We start from the raw sequence: 22600 nt of genomic DNA, 5'->3' as shown, positions 1-22600 counted from the left end.
AACAACAGTATTAATGTTGTGTGGAAAAATATCTTATGAGCTGCTGCAGCTTGTTGTTTTGACTCTTGTTTCTTTTCTTCTTCTCCCTCTCCAGGTGACAGGTAGCTCAACCCGCATGGGCTGAGTAAGAGAAGGCTCCTCTGCGTAATCAGTCTGCAATCACCGGCCTCATGCCCGTTATCATTTCCTTAATGTAGTACACTTGTGATGTCATAGCAGCCACCTTCCACGACTCTGTCCGTCTTTCTGTGACCGCGCCTCCAGGGACCACTTGTGGGGGTGCTCTGCATCGTACTGTGTTTGGTTTTTGTGTGCCATTTTGAATTCTGCTTATTCAGATATTCCTGCTTTTTTAAACCGTCCTGTTTGAAATATACGAGTAGCCACGTTGTGTTGTAGAACGCTGGTATATAGGCCAGCCATATCGGATCACTTATATACAGCCAGGCCTCGGTCTGCCATATCACTCAGTCTGCGCGCTCGCACACCTGGGCAGTTCCCTGCAGGTTCCGCAGGAGCCTGGTTTCAGTTGCGGTCGTTTCATTCACAGTAAAATGCATGAATATAAGAGCAAGAGAGATTAAAAAAACAGGGTAGCGAAGAGGTGGATTTGAAAGAAACTTGTTTTAGCCTGTTCTGGAAAGTAAAAAAAAAAAAAAAAAAGTGAAGTGAACTGGGGCCATGGGTGGGATCATATTCCCCATTTTGTTTCCATTTCCGACTTTCAGCCCAGCATTCCTGCAGCTCGTTTGCCTGCTGAAACACCTGCAGGCACGCAGGGAAATTCAGTCCCAGTGGGACAGCGTCAGCTGTGAAAACAGCGGTGCATAATGGCGGTCTGTGAGGTGGGTGCGGGGCTCCGGTTTTTGTAAATTTCGAACCTCCTCCCTGAACGCGTTTGTTGTCCTGAGGTTTCTGGGCAGACCGTTCTGGGCCACACCGGTCCCTCAGGCTGAAGTGCAGTGTGTGTGCGAGGGCCAGTGTAGAGCTGCGGCCAGACCTCCCCCCTGACTTAACGCTTCAGTCCTGCGCTCAGTCCGTCTCCAAGGGCAACGCTGATCACCTGACCGAAACTCGAGGCATTCCATGGATGACCCCACTGCTGATTTTCCCCCCCCCCTTTTATCTGTGAGACTTCTGAATGAAGCTAGGGTAGGTTGTGTTTTCGTCTGTTACGGCTGCTGTACAGTCAGACGAGGGAGAGGGCGGTGTCCTCTCGTCTTAGTGTTACACTGAGCCCGAGTTGCATTCTGGGACGTTGCTGGTTTGGCGAGGGGACGGAAGGGCCCTTTTTAAAGTGAATCGAGCGCACGCTTCCCAGTCCGCACGCGTCCCTGCACATCGCTGGTCAAACTATTTTACGTGCGCTCAATGCATGCATTGTGTTTTTCTTGATTATTTTTCACGTTCTCGCAGCTAGTCTCATAAGTCTCTCGTGCATGATATTTTATACAAACTAACATGGGAACAAAAAACGAAATGAGAAAACCTCTTTACTTTAAATTCATTTTTTTTTTTGCAAACCAATCTGGAGCTGAAAGTGCCTTCCTGTGCTGTTACGGAGAAATGTGTCAAATATCTTTTAAATCCAGGTTCCAGAGCAAAAATGTTTTAATGGGAGTCATTTTACCTGGTTTACTACGCGTTTTAAATGTTTTATCTATGTTGTGATTTTGAACACCCTTTTTCAGCCAAATTAGATTTGTAAATGAGGTTATGTTAATTACTGTAGGGAAGGATTTTAAATGTTTAAAATATGAGAAGGGGTTGGTGGGGACAGTGGATAGGCCGGTGGGCGGGGTTTATGTTCAGAGAAGGTTGAGGACATTGGAAAGGAAGGGGTGGGCGGGGTTTGTGTTTAGAGAGAAGGTTGGTGGGGACAGTGGATAGGCGGGTGGGCGGGGTTTGTGTTTAGAGAGAAGGTTGGTGGGGACAGTGGAAAGGTTTATGTTCAGAGAAGGTCGTGAGCGTTGCAGGCCAGCTTCATTGGCAGGAGCTGGTGTTGACAGGTCAGTCTCGTTCCCTTTTGAACACGTTTAGTTGGGAAGGAATCCGTCTCTCACGCTGTGAATTGAATCCTTTGACACGCTCCCGGGTTCCGAGAACACGGAAGCCGGGGAACCTGGGAACTGCTCGCTGATTTCCCCTGCTGCCTTTAAGCGATGATCAGTTTGTGTCTATGGTGAGAGAGGCGGGACTTCCTGCCCGAGCTGTGGTACGTTATGATATGCATGTGTTAGAGCCAAGTGCCTTCCTTCTGCACCTCCCTTTGCCTGTCTTCCTGTATTACTGACCTGAATTTGCCTATGGATAGTGTACGTAGAGCGCCTGTGCATATTTACCCTGTTCCTGTGTGTTGTTACTGTACGAATTGTTTACCGTTTCACATTTTGCCTGTCCCCAAGTACTCTTCATGGTTGGCAGAAGTGAAGACTACTGAAGAAAAGCCAATTCCACGAATATCACTGTTGTATAACATTGCAACACAAATTCCTGCGATGTCATTGTAACTGACTGGTCTGAGGGTGAGAATATGCAACTATGAAAAGTGTGCACTAGGGGGCAGAGTGGATGGCATGTTGATTCCTGATGTAGTGCTTCTGTGTAAATGTGGCTTGCTTGCCTTGGATTGGCTGTTCCTATTGTAATGCTGGTCAGGCTGATTTATGTGCTGTTCCACTCTATTTAGGAACACGACTGTTTCTTGTATTTAATGTAGTTCTGCCACACCTGAGTTCTTGAATGATTTGTAAGAAATGTTACTTGTATACCTATAAAACACTCCTTTTCACTTCTCAAATATTGTGTCCTGTTGTTTTTAACATGGTTGTGTGTGGGGACAGTTTCGTGAGAAACAGACTATACGTCAGGTGACATCATCGCTTCACTTTATCTAAAAAGGTTACTTTATTAAAACATCTACAAAAATAATCAAAAAAACGAAATGAATCAGCAACAAGGCAGCAAGCGTTCTACAGAGGAACAAAAAAAAAAGACCCCAAATAACTGAAGACAATCCATATATTAGGGAACAATATTCTGTCGCTTTGAATATTTACACATCATTAGTTTTAAAAGACAAAGGATGACAACAGGAAGCATCTGATTATAAAAAATAAAGGTTTAGTTGAACTACAGTGTATCAAAAAAAAAAAAAAGGTCAAACGAGAAGCACAGAACTCCGATCTCCGCCGATGTCGACGGGACCAGCGACCTCGTTCCCTCAAGGCGTGCGGCCGGTTGCCGCGGTTACAGTTACACACCTGTAATCATCATTTCAGCTTATGAAAGGGCACGGCCCGCCTTGGCCGGAGAGCTCAGAGACGTGGCGGTTTGGTATTGCTGTGCTGTCGTTCCCGCGCGCTCCCAGGAGCGACGGAGTGAGACCGGTGAGAACTGTGACAGATAAAGTGCAGCTACAATCGTACGGATTCACGCGCGGGGTGGCCTCTGAGTCCCCAGCCGGGCCGCGGGGCGCGAGGGGCGCGAGGTGTGCGTACCGAAACGCCGAAGCGCCACGCTGTCATCTGTGAAACAGGCGCTCCCCCCTGGCGAGGCCCTCCTCTTCTGCGCGTCCTCTGGGGCGGACTTCAGCTCGGGGCGGGGGGGGGGGTAAGCCGCCTGCCCCGTCCCCCTAAGTCAGACCGGCCCAAACACTCCTCTCGGGCAGTGCTCAGGTGCATTGTGGGTTAAAAAAAAGCGCACATTTTCTCTCCCTGGGTACGCGTGGGCAGCACCCAGCCCGCCCGCCCGCCCAGCGTCTGGAGTACTGGCACCCCACACAAGGGTGAGGGGGGGGACACTGCAGAGGGACAGACCAGGCCTGGGACCCGAGCGGGCGAGAGGGGAGGACGACGCCCTAATTCTCCCCCCCCCCGGGTTACCGCTAACCGCCACCATCACAGGGGCAGCCACCGACAGGATAGGCCACAGAGACACTGCAGAAAGGGCCGAACGGCCGTCAGTCTCTCCGTCGCACAGAGAACATCAAACACACAGCTACAGTGAGAGCAGAACTAACACCGCCACCGGCGTCCCCCAAACAGGACTATCACTTCCCCCTCAGTAACAGCGCTACAGGTGAACCATCGTACAGTACATGATGCGACGCCACGTAAAAACAGCTCGTGAAACCGCGTTCGTCCGTGGAGTAAAGCACGCCGTACATAGTACCGCCAAGAGATTCAGCTCGTTCTTTAAAAAAAAAACAAAAAAAAAACACTTTTAAAGTATTTGAAGAGCCATTTATCATAGAAAAAGATATTTATTATCAGGTAAATGTTCACTTTCAAATGGGGCTATTCAAAAATATAACCGGAAATTTATGTAGATTTCCTATGAGTGTGTATTCCTATTAGTGTGTTACAATAGCCTACATGTACTTAGTTCAGTTTTTTTTTTTTTCCTGAATGATCAGGTACTTTAATGTGGTAGTCAGACAGGCCATGTACAGTACATATTTACAGTGCAGCACTAAAGATTCACAGCCCTCTACGCGCTATTCAGATACTAGCTCAGCTGCAAACACCCGCCACCTGCTGTCTTGATTACAATCAAATGAAACGTTGGAAAAATAGGATTTCGGGAGGTGGGGGTTGGGGAGGCGGGGTCTGACTGTGAGCCGAGCCAGCGGTGCCTCAGCCCCGCCCTCCTGCCAACAAATACAAAATTTACAAGCTTCCCATTCTCTCATTTCCATCTGCCTACGCCTACACCCACGCCTCCATCTTCAGCCCCGCGGTACACATTCACTCCGGCTGCTCCTATGAGTGGATTTACTCTCTCAAGCATCTCCTCAACTCTCCCTCTGTCTCTCTCCCTCCTACCCTCCCTCTCTCTCACTCTCTCTCACTCTCCCTCTCTCACACTCCCTCCCTCTCTCTCTCACTCTCTCTCGCTCCCTCCCCCCCCTCTCACTCTCTCTCCCTCTCCCTCTCTCCCACTCTCTCTCTCTCTCCCTCTCTCTCTCTCAGGAGTGATGGGGGGGGGACTACTCTCCTCTCTCTACACCATGTTCATGGCGTCCTCGGTGAGGAAGGAGTGGATGTGAGCGAAGGCGGGGCGGAGCTTGCAGTCCCGGTTCCAGCAGCTGAGCATCAGCTCGTACAGGCCCTGGGGACACACGGCCGGCCGGGTCAGATACACCTGAGAGAGAGGGGGAGGGAGGGAGAGAGAGAGGGAGAGAGAGAGACAGAGAGAGAGAGAGAGGAGGGAGGAGAGAAGAGAGAGAGGGAGGGAGGGAGAGTTAGAGAGAGGAGGGGGGGAAGAGAGGAGTGGAGAGGGAGAGTTAGAGAGAGAGAGGGGAAGAGAGAGAGGAGAGAGGGAGAGTAGAGAGAGACAGAGGGGGAGAGAGGGAGGAGGAGAAGAGAGAGGGATGAGGGAGGGAGAGTGAGGGAAGGAGGAGAGAGAGAGAGAGAGGGAGGGAGGGAAGGCGAGACAGAGAGAGAGGAGGGACAGGTTAGCATCAAAATGCACTACTTTAACAGGAGAAAGACAAAGGTCACAGAAGTACACGTTTCCAAAACATCTTTAAACACAAAATGAAAAGACATTCTAAAAGCACATTCTATTGAGCCTTATTTAAATATCCCTCCCTCCAGGCAATAACAAAAAAATGCAATCATATGAATCAACACTAAAATATGAAAATATACAGGTAATGAACAGGAAATGGAAAGCTAATAGAGTAACTTAAGGGAGTGTTTGGTCACCACAGTTTTTTTATTAAACTGGCCCCAGGATATATTTCCTGCCAGCCCATCTACAATAGCTCGCCTGTTTTGCCTCATGTTTCAAATTAACGGGCACACGTCAAGATCCAGGAATATGTGTTTGTGCACACTGCTGCCCCCTGCTGATGATGTCTTTCCATTCGCTCTTCCATGCTAGTTCACCTAAGCATAGTGAAAAGGCCAATTAAGCTACCCTTGGTCACTGAAGCGTCCTCCCCCAGTAGACCCCAGCAGGCACCCTCCTCAAAGCCATGAAGGTATCCTGGTCTGTCCAGCATTTTTACGCATAGCCCGATGCATGCTGGGATGTTCTTTTCTTAACACATGAGCCACACTGGTGCAGTAACCCCCTGTTTTACACACTCCTGTCGTCCCTCATTCCCCCCGGTGTTTTATAGTCCGTGTTCGCTGGCTGTGTGTGTGACCTCACTGTGACGGGCACACGGGACTGCGTGAGGTGGGCGGGGCGGGCGTCTACCTGCCGCCCGTGGTCCCTGAAGAACTCCCCCGCGTTGTCGATGACCTGCTCGTCGGTCAGCGTGGAGTACGGCTGCTCCTGGCACACGCTCAGCATCTCCCACAGGGTCACGCCGAACGCCCACACGTCGCTGGCCGTGGTGAACTTCCCCTGGAACGCGGGCACACGCCGGCCGTCCAATCAGAGGGAGCTAACTGCAGCCCACTGTCTCTACTGAAGGGGCATCACAAAATCTCCAAGCCCACCACTCACTCAGGGAGCAAATACGTTTTCCAGCGATACACTCCACGTTCAAACTTTGCCACATGATTCAAAGGCTTGCTCACATTCACACTGAAATGTAGTTTACCTGCACGCGTCAGAACTCCTGCGTGTGCTCCCACGCAAGCAGTGTTTTGCCTGATTAGTGCGAATGTCTATGGGATGCGTTACATCAAGTTTTATATGTATGACGTGTGGAGAACAGCATACCCCCTTCTCCTTCCCTCTCTCTCCCTCCCTCTCTCTCACCATGAGTATACACTCCCAGGCCATCCAGCGAATGGGCAGCACCGCGCGGCCCTGGATCCTGTAGTAATCTCCAGCGTACAGGTTCCTGCTCATCCCGAAATCGGCGATCTTGATCTCCTGATCCCCGTCCCGCGCCCCGCCCACCAGGCAGTTCCGGGTGGCCAGGTCGCGGTGCACAAAGTTCAGGGAGGAGAGGAACTTCATCCCAGACGCGATCTGGCTGGCCATGGAGATAAGGGCGGGGTAACTGAGGGAGAGAGAGGGAGAGAGAGCGAACATTCAGGAGAAAAAAAAAACCAAGGCAAGAGTGAAGGGAAAGAGTGAGGGGTGATGAGAGAGAGGGAAGGAAGGGTATAGAGAGGGGAAGAGAGGGAGAAGTAAAGAATGTTATGGAAGGGTACAGAGAGAGGAGGAATATAGAGGGAGGGAGGGGCATAGACAGAGGAAGGGTATAGCGAGAAAAAGAGAGGGGTAGAAGAATAAAGAGGGAAGGAAGACAATTTTTTAAAAATCGATTGGTCAGAATATTCCACACCACCATGGTCGTATGATGTATTGGCAGAAGAGGATTCTCAACTGAAAACCTTATTGAGACTGCTGGACATTTAAGCAATTATTTTAGCCAGAATGTGGATGAATAATGCCTTAAACACAATAATGTGGGCAAGATTACAATAAATTTAAACACTGTATATTTAATGATTGTTGTACAATTTATTCACACATACACACACGCACGCACACACACACACACACAGGCAGTAACACATGCACACGTGCTCACACAGTCACAGTCAGAGTCACAGACACACACACACACACACTCAGTCACACACACACACACACACACACACAGTCACACACACACACACACACACTCAGTCACACACACCACACACACAACACACCACACACACACGGGCAGTAACACATGCACACATGCTCACTCAGTCACACACACACACACAGTCACACACACACACACACACGCGCGCGCGGTGGGCACCTGACGGTGGGGCTGCTGTGTGAGGGCCCGGCCTTGTCCAGCAGGACTCTCTGGGAGAGGTACTGGTTGAGGTCCCCGCTCTCCATGTACTCCGTCACCATGCACAGGGGGTCGCTGCTCACGCACACGCCCAGCAGCCGAATGATGTTGGGGTCCTTCAGGCGGGACAGGATCTTCACCTCCTTCAGGAAGTCATTTCTGACGGGACAGCCAGAGACCATGTGACCACGCGCAGCTTCAGAACGAGGCCATGAACGCGGTGCACACAGACGTGCAGCCACGCGCAGACGTACCTGGCATTCTTTGAGGCATCGGGCCGCAGTATCTTCACGGCCACCAGCAGGGGGCGCCCCTTCCGCACGTTGAAGGGGAACTCCAGGTTGGGCAGGTCCTGGGGGTTCTCGATCTCGCACAAGTGCACCTGAGCAGCCGTACAGAACAGAAGAGACTGCACTGAACACAAGGCCCCCACACCACACACCCGCGATCCTGCAGCGTTTATAACGCAAACTCCAAGGACACTTTACAGGCCCCTATGGAAATTTATCAAGGAACACATTTATTAACACATTTATTGATCTTATAATGAACTTAAGTAAAAAATGAATGAGAATTTCTTATTGAAAATCCAGCACTCGCACAGTAAGTGGTTTATTGGTGGGTAATTCCGTGCTCCAGAGAATACTCGGGTAATGAGATTTAGAACTTTCTGGATGTCGTTTGTGCGGTTTCGAAAAATGCACGTAAACCCTACAAGATATAAAGCACCTAAAATAAAGTGCTCCTGTGCAACATCCAAGCACTTTTACAACGCGGAATTCACCACGTTCAAAATCAAGCGGCTTTAAGCGAGAGCGCTTGAAAGCGTCCACTAGGAGGCGCACCTCTCCAAACTGCCCCTCGCCCAGCTTCTCCTTGAAGACGAGGAAGTGGCGGGGCAGCTCCGGGAGGGGGGGGCACTCCGCGGGGGCCGACAGGGCGGGGACGGCGTAGGTGTTGTTGCCGCTGACGCCCTGCAGGCTGATGATGTCGGCCTCGGCGTAGTGCGGCACGCTGGCGGGGCCCGACGCCAGCAGGAGGGGCGGGGGCACCGAGGGCAGCTGGGGGTAGGGCGGGGCCCCCGGGTAGGGGGGCGGCTCCTCCTGGGCGGGCGGGACCTTCTCGTCCAGGTCAAACCCACACGCTGGGGGTTAGGGGGGAGAGAAAGGGTTAATACCACATACACGCACACACATGCACACACACACACACACACGTACACAAACGCACACGCACACGCATGCACTCACACACACACTCCACAAACACACACTCACACACAGAGCAGTATGCAGCACTGCAGCATGAAGCCATGTGAGAAGAACAGAGAGAGAGAGAGAGAGAGAGAGAGAGCGAGGGATGGAGAGAAGGCAGAAGCGGTTAACATCACGCTGACAGTCGTGTCTAAAAACACACGCGGAGGCAGGGAGAGAGGGAAGGAGGGACGGCAGGAAGGAGTGGAGACTCAGTGGGACGCCGCAGTGCATGCTGGGGGAAATGGGCAGGCGTTACACACACACACAGGCCCTGCGCTGTGTGCAGCCCACACACACGCACACACGCGCACGCTAGCTCTTACCCTGCGGTGCTACATTGTGTGTCTTTTCCTGGGCACTGGTGCAGTTGTGCAGCCAGGTTGGGTCATGCCGCTGGTCAGACAGTAGCAGGTGATAGGCTGGGTTGTTTAACAGCAAGGCTGGGGAGGGGGACACATCACACAGTGCAGCACCACAACACACAACTGTTAACACGACGGGGGTGGTGGGGTGGGGGGGGGGCACAGCACGGGCAATGTTAACACACAGCAGGCACTGAACACACAACAGCACAGGCACTTAACCTCAGTGGTGATGCTCATGGTGGTTAAAGAGGCAGGCACACAACACAGGCAGCCATTACAGACACAACACAGCAGTGTCCTGTTCCTCATGCAAACTACCCCTCCTCTCTTCTCTCTCTCTCTCTCTTTCCCTTTGCCTACTTTATATCTCTCTGCCTCCTCCTTCCATCATCCTCTTTCAACCTCACCCCTCTTTCAATTCAATGCAATTCTGTCAGCTTTATTGGCACAACAAAATCAATACTTCCACTGTCAAAGCATTACACTGTGAATGACATAAAAATAAAATGAGAGTAATGAACTATGTAGCTATATATTATACCTGTCTCCTTCTCTCTTGTCCTCCCCCTCTCTCTGTCTCTTTCTCCTCCCTCCCTCTCTCAGTCGGTTTCTCCTCGTCTCTCCCCCTCCTCCCTGTCTTTCCCTCTCCTCCCTGTTTTTCCCTCTACTCCCTGTCTCTCCCCCTCCTCCCTGTCTTTCCCTCTCCTCCCTGTTTTTCCCTCTCCTCCCTGTCTCTCCCCCTCCTCCCTGTCTTTCCCTCTCCTCCCTCCCTCCCTCCCTCCTCCCTGTCTCTCCCCCTCCCTCCCCCTCCCTCTCCCTCCTCCCTCCCTCCTCCCTCCTCCCTTCCCTCTCCCCTCTCTCCTCCTCCTCCTCTCCTCTCCTCTCTCCCCTCCCTCTCCTCCTCCTCCTCCTCCTCTCCCGTCTTCTGCGGCCTGCGCGCCTGCGGGCGCAGCAGGGCGCAGGGCTCCTGGTCTCCTCTCCCCCTCTCCGGCGCCGGGTCCGGCGCACGGCCGCTCTGCCTCGGGGGAGGTGTGTATGCGCTGGTAGCGGCTGGAGTACGTGTGCGTGTTGTTGATCACCACGTTGTCGGAGGGGACCGACAGGTGGACGTGCATCTCGTCACTGGAGAGGCTGCCCTGGGCCTGGGACAGACAGACACACGGACAGACGGACGGACGGACAGATGAGCAAACGGACATGACTGCACGCATGCTCACAGCAGGAGTGTTTACGCTAACAGAGCTCATGTGCTTATTAACAGGACACAACAGGACTTTAACACTGGCAGTTACACACACACACTGAGGGACTGAATACTCTATGACCTTTACACCTTTACACTTACAGAGCTCACACTGTCATTAAAGAGAAAGCCAGCAGGTCTTAACACTAACAGATTCAGAGACGCACCAAGCCTTTTTTTACACTCACAGATCATTATTACTGTGCACACACCGCCTGGCCTATCACAGCAGGACGTTCAGGCGGACTTCATTAACACAGTGTACACGCTGCTTTGCAGGTCTCAACAGCAGAGAGCAACACAGGGAGGTAAGACAGACTAGGGCTGGGCGATATACCACAAGGATAATTATCGAATGCGAAACCGGTCATCGCCACTGTATGATGATTACCTTTGTTTTCGTATTTTTCTTTTGAATTATATCTGAAGCCGTAGTAAACAACCAAACTAATGAGGCTGTGCGAAATGCTTCCGGAAAAAACGTTATCTATCTCCGCTGTTATCTGTTGGGTGTAGATAAGACAGCCAATGAGCAGCAAGGTCGTACAGCTTCCATATGATCATTTGATGTGCTTTTGTCAATTCCAAGAAAGCTCCAAGACCCTTGCTGCTGATTGGCTGTCTTACAGCCTTTGAAGCGTGGTTGTTTACTACCATATCGGGTATAATTAAAAAAAAGTAAAAGACTAAAAGAAAGGCAATACACCACACACTGGCAATGACCGTTATTGCATTCGATAATTATCATCGCAGTACACTGGCCAGGCCTAAAATCGTACAGAACACGATAAAATAATACGCAACATTATCTGTTGTAGCCACCAGGTTGAGCACACAAACAGTTCCGACTTCTCGGTCTCTTCCTCTCCTCTCCCTCACCTTGCCCAGAATTTTCTTCCAGTACTGCCTCCAAAGAATAACGGCGATGACAGCCAATAGCAAGAGGATGATGCCCACCAAGCAGCCAATCAGGATGGCTGTATTGCTGCTGTCGTCCTTGGCAACTGGTAACCCTGCTCTTGGGGTCATGGCTGCAAATTCCACACCTGGAAACCACACAAACATGGTCAGATAGAGCCCCCGCTGAGTCAGTGGATCAGTGAGTCACTCTGTGTGTCTGTGAGTCAGTGGATCAGTCAGTCACGCCATATCTCTGTCACTGTATTACTCTGTGATCAATTGATTCATATCGTGAGTCTGTGAGTCAGTGGATCAGTCTCACTGAGTCAATGAATCACTCAAGCCGCGTTTCCACCGCAGGAACTTTCCCCAGGAACTAGGAACCTTTTGAGGAACTCAGTGTGTTTCCACCGCAGGAACTAGGGTCTAAATTAAGTTCTGGGGACTTTATTTTACCCCCAAAAAAGTTCCTGCTCGGGGGGTAGTACTTTCCAAAAGTACTGGAACCTTTGGGGTGGGGCGCAAGCGCTGAAAATTTCTGATTGGTTGACTACTTGCAGTGTTTTATTTCAACCGCCATTTTAAAAAATCTGCAGCCGCAAACCAATTTATTTTCATAATAACTTATGTTATGCGGCGCAGTAGCCTACTTTTGGTTATAGCCTGCCAACGTCTTGGAATTATAACGTGTGCTCTTCTGTTCTTTTCTTGCTTTAGTATTCATTTTATAAAATGCTAAGCATTCGTGCTGGGACAGCATATTACGTACCAAAACATTCAAACGGTTTAATTTGGTTGCTGAATATTTTCTTCCGGATTTTCTTTGTTAGCCCGTTGTAATTGACTCAAAATTACAACGTTTGATACAGTTATGTGAGGTATGCGGTAGTTATGCGTAATTCACATTGGTGATACAGTAAAAGCAAACTGGAAATCACCTTCCGCACTTTTTGTCAGGGTAAAATAACAGGTTAATTCTAGTAATTGTACCTTTAGCTTTTTCAGACTGCCGTAATTTTACTCTGCCATTCTTCAATTCCACAAAAAGACCAGGAAGACTATGGACTAATTTATGGTGCATGGTTCGCATCTGGAGGGCACACTTCGCTGCTCGGCTAGCAGTAACTTTGAAGGAAAGCAAACGGTGGCTGTACCACTGCTAATTTAAATTTTTACGCAAGTCCGAGTTTTCGTTCTATTCTTGTCATTTTGCGATTAGCCTATATGGAATTGACGATGAGAAAGTAATCAATTCAACAGCAAATTGTTTACGACGTGTGCATGTTTTCTGCTGTTGTTGCCAGTTATTTGTGGAATGTGAATGCATTCTGTCGCCTCGGATGTCAAGACATGAAAGTGAATGTTCGCATAAAAACATAATGAATGTGTTTGAGAGGATATATAAAACCGTTACAATCTGACTATTGGCCTGTTATATCCTATTTGTTGCATAACAACGGTCCAAGTTCAACTACCAACGACAGTTTTGCTTGACAACGGTAAAATATGCCCAAACGGCTGCGGAAGAATATTTCAATTTCAGGTGATTAAATCGATAAAAATCAATAAATACAAAAGTAACCATATATAGTCATTGTTGGTAACCCGTTGTATATAAGTGGAATAAACCCCTCCGGGCTGTCCCGGTTATTAGAGGCTACTTCGGTGGTAGTATGGGGTTACAGAAGAAATCATAGGACAGATGGACCGACGACAACGTCGCTTTTTCATACGTCAGTAGACTAATTTGCCTAATCTTCGCGGGACTTTAGACCGCGGTGGAAACGCAGACAACAATGGGCTGAAGGAACCTTTTAGTTCCTTGAAAAGTAGTTCCTGGGACTAAAAGTTCTGGGTACTTTTGGTGGAAACGCGGCTTCAGTGTGTATTAGTGGACCCGTCAGGCATTCAGGGTGTCCGTGGGATGCCAGTGTATAAGTAGTGTCAGTAAGTCGACAGAGAAGACTGATAGCTAAGCAGATAGTGTGTATATCAAGTTTCTGACAGTGATTTAACTGTCCATAAAACTTGAATGTCAGTTGTGTGAATTTTAAAAACTACCGGGCTTGCCAGAACATTCCAGAGACTAACCGTCCTTCAAATAAACCACACCGTTATATCTTCCATGCACTAAGAAAAACGAACATCATACTTCAGACAAAACAACCAGCCTAAAAACAAACCGCATAACTGCTGTAACAGTACACCGGGTTACACTAGGTGGCGCTCCACCACACATTCGAACGTCATGCACCTGGAGCACGGGGTGAAGCAGTGCCATGCAGAGCTAGGCGAGCACGCTACGCTAATTTAACCTCATGCGGTTTGGGGAGCAGCGGCGGGCCACGCCCAGGCCACGCCCAGTCCTCGCTCGCCCCCTCTCTCACCTGACAGCGAGCTGTTGGCTGTGCTGTTGATCGCTGGGTAGGTAGTGGGGGGGTCTGGTGGAAGGAGGGAGGAGAGAAAAGAAAAGAGAGGGAGCGGAGGGCAGGGGGGGAGGGGGAGAGGGGAGAGGGGAATGAGATGAGAGGATGAGAATGGAGGAGCGAGAGAGGATCGCAGAATGCGCGGATGACAGAAGAGGGGGATGATTAAAGAGAAGTCACAGAGAGGGAACACAATGCACGTCAAATGCTCTCCTGGAGGCGGGGGGGGGGGGCACAGCTTTGTCATGCTCACAGGGCCCAGGGGGAGTGGGGGGGTGGGGGAGACTCACCACTGTGGGCGCTGGTGTGTTTGGGAGAGGTGGCCGTGGGGGTGGGGGCAGGGGTGGAGGAGGCGTTGGTGGGCGGAGGCGAGGTGGTCGGGGGGGCGGGCGGCACCACGGGCGGCAGCTCGCCCGTCTGAGGCGGCTCCTCGAACGGCTCTACGATCCCGAGAGAAAAAAAGAAAAGAAAAAAAAGAGCAGCAACGTTACTCCAAAATGGAGGACTAACACAATCAGACCCGCTTCCCTTACCAGCCACCCGGCCCGCCTCCATCAGTCACACGCTGCCGGTATTCACCACGACAGAAGCACACAGCGGCCCCCTTTATCACACACACAGGGACGCTGCTTACCCATAACCCCCCTCTGCGTGCACGCTGCTTACCCATAACACCTGTCTGCGTGCACGCTGCTTACCCATAACACCCGTCTGCTCAGATGACCACTCCCCTAGGGGAAAGAGCTCAGAGTAGCTCTCAGATCAGACCTGTGTTCATACAGGTATCAATAAACCCCACACTGCGCAGTCACACACACACACACACACACACACACACACACAGCCACACACAGCCACACACACCCACACAGGCACATGCATGCACACACACACACACACACACACATGCACACACACCCACACACACGCACACGCACACGCACACGCACACGCACACGCACACGCACACGCACACGCACACGCACACGCACACGCACACGCACACGCACACACACACGCACACACACACACACACACACACACACACACACACAGGCACAGGCACACACACATACATGCACACACGCACAAAGACACACACACACACACACACACACACCCACAGGCACAGGCACACACACATACATGCACACACGCACACAGACACACACACACACACACACACATACATGCACACAGACACACACACACACACACACACAAAGGCACATGCATGCACACACACACACACACAAACACAGGCACATGCATGCACACACGCACACGCACACACAGGCACATGCATGCATGCACACACGCACACGCACACACACACACACACACACACACACACACACACACACACGCACGCACACACACACCGGAGTAGAAGGAGATCTCGCTGATGAGCAGCCAGCGATCGGCGAAGGCGAACTGGCAGCGCAGGATCTGGGCGGCGCGCCCCCCCAGGGGCAGGGAGACGGGGCGCGAGGAGGGGTCCTTCAGATCCGAGAGGGGCACCAGGAGAGCGAGGGGCGGGCTCGACCACGGCGACAGCAGCCCCGCCTTGAACTGGCACTCCACCTTACTGAAGACTCGCACGCCCTGGGAGTGCCTGTTATTACTGTGGACCTGAGGGAGGGAGAGAGAGAAAGAGAGAGACAATGAAGGAGGGTTACTATTACACAGACCCCCCCCCCCTTCCATACACCCCGCTCTCTGTTTCCCTCTCACAGACACACAGGAGGAGACAGGGACTGAGAGAGCGGGGCACTGGACTGGTCCTTATCCTCTCTGCACACAAACACAAACCCACTTCGGCTTCAGTCCTGCCCCACAACGGCCAGTTAGACCGAGTCAGACTAATCAGAGCCACACACTCGCAGCAGTGGGACAAACACAGCAGTCCCACAGCAAACAGAACGGCTATCAGGGCCCCAAACAAAGAGCGCTGTAACCGTGCCCTGCCCGAGACACAAAACAAAGCCGGATCCTGACCAATGACACACCCCGGCGACCACGCCTCAGCCAATGAGAGAGGCGCAAAGAGAGGGAAAGTGAAGTTTCCCGAACATGACATCCAGGCTACCGTGAGACAGTAAAGGTAGGGGGAGTCAGAGACACACAGCCGCTCACGCTGCAAAACGTACTCAGAAACGAGGGCAATGCGCTCCATTAACCTGCCCGTATTTACACACACACTCCCCTCCATGACTAATGACGAAAGAGGAGCCAACAGGCTCACTCAGCGTGTGGGAGACCAAGCGGGAGATGACCCCCCCCACCAACCACCCCCCACCCCCCACCCCCCACCCACAAGCACAGGGCAATAAATACAAACCAGAATGAAAGATTTATATGCCTTGCAGATATGAGAACCACGACCAAGGATTCATTAAGACGTTACTCAACCACTTCGCTGTTTGAGTTGTTATTTTCAGTGTTGACCGTTCATGTGCACTGGTTAAACTGTAATATACATTTGTTTTTGCCAAACAGTTGCAATGTCAAACTGGCCAGTCCCTCGGTCACCTTTATATTGGGTAACCTGAGTTCAAGTATCCGTAAGACATTACAGTGATTTACTTCAAAAAGAGGGAACAAATTTAACAAATTTTAAAAACGAGCAAGAGAGATAATGGGACTGAGAGAAAGAGTGAGAGAACAAGGGGGGCAAGGACAAAGAGAGGGGGAGGACAGAGAAAAAGGAGAGAGAGGGAGAGAGATGGTGTGGGGGGGCAGAGAGAGAGGGAGAGGTTATTGCAGATCTGACAGAGAGAAAAATTACCTTTATTACTGGAACCCTGATGAGGGCTAGAGTGAATTTTGTGTGTGTGTGTGTGCGTGTTTGTGTATGCATGTTGTGTGGGGGGTTTCTGTATGCACGTTGTGTGTGCGTGTGTGTCTGTGTATGCATGTTATGTGTGTGTCTTTGTGTATGCATGTTGTGTGTGTTTGAGTGCATGTTTGTGTATGCATGTTGTGTGTGTGTCTTTGTGTATGATGATTGTTGTGTATGTTGGTGCGTGTGTGTTGTGTATGCATGTGTGTGTGTGGTGCGTGTTTGTGTATGCATGTTGTGTGGGGGTGTTTGTGTATGCATGTTGTGTGTGTTTGAGTGCGTGTGTTTGTGTATGCATGTTGTGTGTGTGTCTTTGTGTATGCATGTTGTGTGTGTTTGAGTGGGTGTTTGTGTATGCATGTTGTGTGTGTGTCTTTGTGTATGCATGTTGTGTGTGTTTGAGTGGGTGTTTGTGTATGCATGTTGTGTGTGTTTGCGAATGTGTGTGTGTGTTTGTGTATGCATGTTGTGTGTGTTTGAGTGCGTGTGTTTGTGTATGCATGTTGTGTGTGTGTTTGTGTATGCATGTTGTGTGTATGTGTGTATGCATGTTGTGTGTTGAATTTTTGTGTTTGTGTATGTGTGTGTTTTGTGTATGTTGTGTATGCATGTTGTGTGTATGTGTGTAGCAGTGTGTGGTGAATGGTGTGGTGTATGCAGTTGTTGTGTTGGGCTGTGTGTATGTGTGTGTGTGTGTGTGTATGTGTGTTTGTGTATGCATATTGTGTGTATGTGTGGGAGAGAGAGAGAGAAATGAAGGCAGAGAGAGTAGTTAAGTGGGCCTGGGAGAGGTAAGGAGAGGGAACGGGTGGTAATAGCCACTGCAGATGGAGTGGAGTTAGTGATTAAACCCACCCTAACTGGAGGGTTTAAATCCGGGAGAAGCCGCACGCGCTCAGTAAGCACCGCACCGATACACATTAACCCCTGAGACAGAGGGCCTCACCTGCCTGAGCTCAGTGAGTGAGCAGGCTGAAATACCCCACATCCTCATTGAGAGCCACAGGCCTCCTCAGAGCCGGGCCCTCACCTGCCTGAGCTCAGTGAGTGAACAGGCCGAAATACCCCACGTCCTCACTGAGAGCCACAGGCCTCCTCAGAGCCGGGCCCTCACCTGCCTGAGCTCAGTGAGTGAACAGGCTGAAATACCCCACATCCTCACTGAGAGCCACAGGCCTCCTCAGAGCCGGGCCCTCACCTGCCTGAGCTCAGTGAGGGAACAGGCCGAAATACCCCACATCCTCACTGAGAGCCACAGGCCTCCTCAGAGCCGGGCCCTCACCTGCCTGAGCTCAGTGAGTGAACAGGCCGAAATACCCCACATCCTCACTGAGAGCCACAGGCCTCCACAGAGCCGGGCCCTCACCTGCCTGAGCTCAGTGAGGGAACAGGCTGACACACTCCACATCCTCACTGAGAGCCACAGGCCCCCACAGGCCCCCTCAGAGCCGGGCCCTCACCTGCCTGAGCTCAGTGAGTGAACAGGCCGAAATACCCCACATCCTCACTGAGAGCCACAGGCCTCCACAGAGCCGGGCCCTCACCTGCCTGAGCTCAGTGAGGGAACAGGCTGACACACTCCACATCCTCACTGAGGGCCACAGGCCTCCACAGGCCTCCTCAGAGCCGGGCCCTCACCTGCCTGAGCTCAGTGAGTGAACAGGCCGAAATACCCCACGTCCTCACTGAGAGCCACAGGCCTCCTCAGAGCCGGGACCTCACCTGCCTGAGCTCAGTGAGTGAACAGGCCGAAATACCCCACATTCTCACTGAGAGCCACAGGCCTCCTCAGAGCCGGGCCCTCACCTGCCTGAGCTCAGTGAGTGAACAGGCCGAAATACCCCACATCCTCACTGAGAGCCACAGGCCTCCTCAGAGCCGGGCCCTCACCTGCCTGAGCTCAGTGAGTGAACAGGCCGAAATACCCCACGTCCTCACTGAGAGCCACAGGCCTCCTCAGAGCCGGGACCTCACCTGCCTGAGCTCAGTGAGTGAACAGGCCGAAATACCCCACGTCCTCACTGAGGGCCACAGGCCTCCTCAGGCCCCCTCAGAGCTGGGACCTGGCCTGGCGCGCGTTAGCGTGACGTCTGACGCGCTAGCCTCCCCAGATAACAACGCGCAACGTCTAACGCAACAAACGTGCGGGGCTGCGCCACGCACACGCCCGGAAAACACCTTCGAGAGTCAAGCGGCTCTTCGGGTTAAGAAAGAGGAGCTCCCGCTGGGCAGAGCAGGAGGCGGCCCAGGCAATGCATTCCAGCAATGCCGACACAAATGCATTCTGGCCAACTTTTAACTTCCCCCTCTAAACACATCTGCACAAGAATAACAAAAAAAAAAAAACAGCACAACAACAGAGGAAACAATGTGACCGGGGAAGAGAACCTCCAACACAAAACGACCAAAAACACACAAACCCACCAGCGGGGGATGGAGCATGGCATCACACGGAAAAACAAACCGAACTGCCAAGCTACCAATTAGAAAGAAAACAAGCCCTGCCCCGTGCAATTTAGAGCCCGTTTACCCCCGTTAATCGGCATGGCGACGGCTGTCACGGGGGGGGGGGGGGGAGGAAGTCATTTTTCACGTCCGTGGTCAGGAGAGGACGAGCGGTCAGGGACGTAATTAAAACCTCCCTAAACGTTTCTCAAACGTACGCGCGGCGCAAAGGGGCGGATTCGCTGAGGCCCCGCGCTGTCGCTGACGCTTCAGCCGCCGCGCTGTGCAGCCCAAACGAGGGGGTGCGTGCGCGTCCGCCAGCACTCTGAGGAACGCGCGTGATGCTGTGCCTCCTCGGGCGTGTTTATCTCCCACCCCCCAGACACAAGGCCACACGGACGGGCACGGCGCATACCCCCATTCCACACACGCACACACACACACACACACACACGCACACGCACACGCACACGCACACGCACACACACGCACACACACACACACACACACACACACACACACACACACACACACGCGCGCGCAAACGCACACACACACACACACACACGCACGCAAACGAAAACGCACACACACACACACACCCAAACCTGCAGGCTCGCACGCACTAACATGCATCGCATACACGCGTGCACACGTCCCCCCAGACGCACACCCCGTGCAGTACTGCACACGCGAGCGTGCAGCGGTATCTAAGCGCCTGCACACTCACCTGCTGTTCGTACGCTAGTTCACCTTACGGGCGAATAAGTGCACTTCTGTTCAGCGGTGAACAGATGCATTGAATTAAAACCCAAGCCGCCAACGCCCCCCCCCCCCGCCCCACAGGCTGGGGGGAGACCTGGACCCCAGCCCTCCGCACAGGCATTCCAGCTGCCTGCACGGCTTCACCACAAAAACAAAGACCTTTCCAATGCCCGCCACACCCCTACACACCTCCACACTGACCTACATACTGCCGCACACCACAGCAGCCCCCGGCTCACGTGTTCCTGTCTGTGTGTGTGTGCTGGCAGGCATGTGACCACAGCTCTCCCGAGCCTGACTAATGGGAGTCAAGTTTATACCTGCACCTGCCAGCAGCCCCCCCCCCCCCCCCCAACACCGAGAGACGCCGGGAAACGCACCGACACGCAGGTGAACTTAGCGATCGCAGCAAGACCGTGCAAAACACAGAGGGAAACGAGGAAAGGCACAGGACACACTGTGAAACACAGGGGAACAGGGAATCACAGGGAAACAGTGTAGCAGGGAAAGAGGGAAACAGGGAATCACAGGGAATCACATAAAATATCTGGAATCACAGAGACACAGTGTAACAGGGAATCACAGGGAAATGCAGGGAATAAAAGGGAAACGGAATCACAGGAAAACAGTGTAACAGAGAAACAGGGAATCACAGTGTAACAGGGATGAGGGGAATCAGAGGGAAACACAGGGAATCACAGGGAAACAGAGTAACAGGGAAAAGGGAATCACAGGAAAACAGTGTAACAGGGAAACAGGGAATCACAGGGAAACAGTATAACAGGGAAAAGGGAATCACAGGGAAACAGTATAATGGGGAAAAGGGAATCACAGGAAAACAGTGTGTAACAGGGATTCACAGGGAAAAAGGGAATCACAGGGAAACACATGGAATCACATGGAAACAAAGGGAATCACAGGGAAACAGAGAACATATTGAAAAGCACAGCTTGTGCACTCACCTGCATGGTGTGGAAGGCGCGGGTCTTCTCGAAGTGGAACTCGATGTCCACGCTGCCCTGCCCCAGCGCCTCCCGGCTCCAGCCCAGGTAGTCGTACCCGGGCCACACCCGCAGCTCCTTGCTCTCGGTGAAGTCATCGCCTCCCAGGACCCCGTCGCACAGCTGCCCCAGACCCCCGAACTGCACCCTGCCGAACGCGGAACACAGGGTCACCCCCCCTTCCTCACACGCAAGCACACATCACTCACCCTAACGTCACAACGCCAAGAACATCTTCCCCCCACGTGCTCTCTCCGCACAGTTCTACCCAAAAGCACAGAATAAATTAGCATTTAGCATTTAGCATTTCCACCCCCGCAGTGCAGAACGGCCACAGAGGCGTGGCGCGGCAGCCGAACGGGCGCGGGAGGCGGGACAGGTACCCTGCTGTGCGCGCGTAGGTGGGTCGTTCAGGTAGATGGGGCGCGCAGGTGATGAGGCCCGGGCCGGACGGTTCAGCCGTGAGAGCGAGAGAGCGGAGTAGCGTAAGAGAGAGAGAGGAAGAGAGAGAAGAGAGAGAGAGAGGAGAGAGAGAGAGAGAGAGGAGGGGAGGGGGAGAGAGGAGAGAGAGAGAGAGAGAGGAGAGAGAGAGAGAGAGAGAGAGAGAGAGAGAGAGAGAGAGAGAGAGAGAGAGAGAGAGAGAGAGAGGAGAGGGAGGAGGGATCGTACCAGTAGAGAACGACGGTGGGCACTGCCAAGTCCACGTACATGTAAAGACTGCAGCTTGTGATCTGAGCGTTCCAGCGGACTTCAGAATCATACTCTTCCACATTAACGATGTCGAGGCCTGCTTGCGTGCGCAGAATGCCCGGCGTGTTCAGTAATTCAAAAGTGTAAGAGATGCATTAAAAAGCAGCTCAGCAGCTACGCTGCCTGCTCCACACAGTCTGCGTCACTCGTGTTCATTCCTGCAGTCACAACACAGCGACGTGACCGTGCCCAGCCGAGTCTCTGGATTACCGCTTCCTTAATGAAACTTTACGCTTTAACGGACAGGAAGGGCATCGCGCGTATCCTTTATTTGGTAAGCTTGAAGAAAGGTTGTCGTTTTTTAACGGGGCCGTTCTAACGGTGTGAAACCCATTCAGCAGCGTTTTGATGCGTTCCACGGCATCGGCACAGACGGATCGCTAGGCTGAAGGCCTGTGCTGCGTCTCCACGCTGAGGAGCACCTGACCCCTCCCTCAGCTCCCTTATTTACGCTCACACGCCCAGCCCACAGTGCTTTGATCATCAAAGACGCACAGCACAGCGCGGTACAGTACAGTACGGGCCGGACACCGCCGCCGCCTGACTCAGGGACAGGTGCATGCTGGGATACACCTGAGTGAAGGGGAAAGACACCCTCAGGGGAATCTGAGCTTTGGAGTGGCGCACTACCCACAGCTGTGTGTGTGTGTGTGTGTGTGCGTGTTCACAGGGAGTGAATCTCTCTCTCTCTCTCTCTCTCTCACACACACACACACACACACACGCTCACTCTCTCCCCTCCGTCTCTCTCTCTCTCTCACACACACGCACAAGCTCACACTCTCCACTCCCTCTCTCTCTCCCTCCCTCTCCTCACAACACATCCTCGCTCCTCTCTCCTC

General features: G+C 52.1%; 2 protein-coding genes and 1 long non-coding RNA gene across 3 annotated transcripts in view; 2 read left to right on the top strand and 1 right to left on the bottom strand.

The window, feature by feature from the left end:
* Nucleotides 1–755, top strand: part of flot1b (flotillin 1b) — a 12224-nt gene extending 11469 nt beyond the window's left edge. Inside the window, exon 13 of the mRNA XM_064310199.1 lies at nucleotides 95–755. Coding sequence (XP_064166269.1) covers nucleotides 95–124 — 30 coding nt within the window. The 3' untranslated portion in view covers nucleotides 125–755. The remainder of the gene's footprint in view (nucleotides 1–94) is intronic.
* Nucleotides 756–1808: 1053 nt separating this feature from the next.
* On the top strand, nucleotides 1809–2800 carry LOC135241040 (uncharacterized). The gene is made up of 2 exons (XR_010325868.1): nucleotides 1809–1869; nucleotides 1923–2800. It is a non-coding gene; the product is annotated as an uncharacterized LOC135241040 (long non-coding RNA).
* A 1444-nt stretch (nucleotides 2801–4244) lies between these two features.
* The window catches only part of ddr1 (discoidin domain receptor tyrosine kinase 1), a 35317-nt gene continuing 16961 nt past the window's right edge, over nucleotides 4245–22600 (bottom strand). Inside the window, exons 6-20 of the mRNA XM_064312419.1 lie at nucleotides 22269–22331; nucleotides 20970–21203; nucleotides 15338–15587; nucleotides 14246–14395; nucleotides 13917–13970; nucleotides 11509–11675; nucleotides 10395–10528; nucleotides 10311–10363; nucleotides 9345–9464; nucleotides 8611–8909; nucleotides 8020–8147; nucleotides 7727–7924; nucleotides 6721–6967; nucleotides 6211–6360; nucleotides 4245–5145 (exon numbers count right to left, since the gene is read on the bottom strand). Of these exons, the coding sequence (XP_064168489.1) occupies nucleotides 5005–5145; nucleotides 6211–6360; nucleotides 6721–6967; nucleotides 7727–7924; nucleotides 8020–8147; nucleotides 8611–8909; nucleotides 9345–9464; nucleotides 10311–10363; nucleotides 10395–10528; nucleotides 11509–11675; nucleotides 13917–13970; nucleotides 14246–14395; nucleotides 15338–15587; nucleotides 20970–21203; nucleotides 22269–22331 (2388 nt within the window). The 3' untranslated portion in view covers nucleotides 4245–5004. The remainder of the gene's footprint in view (nucleotides 5146–6210; nucleotides 6361–6720; nucleotides 6968–7726; nucleotides 7925–8019; nucleotides 8148–8610; nucleotides 8910–9344; nucleotides 9465–10310; nucleotides 10364–10394; nucleotides 10529–11508; nucleotides 11676–13916; nucleotides 13971–14245; nucleotides 14396–15337; nucleotides 15588–20969; nucleotides 21204–22268; nucleotides 22332–22600) is intronic.

The sequence above is a fragment of the Anguilla rostrata genome, chromosome 1 (genome assembly GCF_018555375.3).
Source record: "Anguilla rostrata isolate EN2019 chromosome 1, ASM1855537v3, whole genome shotgun sequence".
Lineage (NCBI taxonomy): Eukaryota > Metazoa > Chordata > Actinopteri > Anguilliformes > Anguillidae > Anguilla > Anguilla rostrata.
The sequence above is the reverse complement of the archived record's forward strand: the minus strand, read 5'-3'. Positions and strand labels throughout refer to the sequence as shown.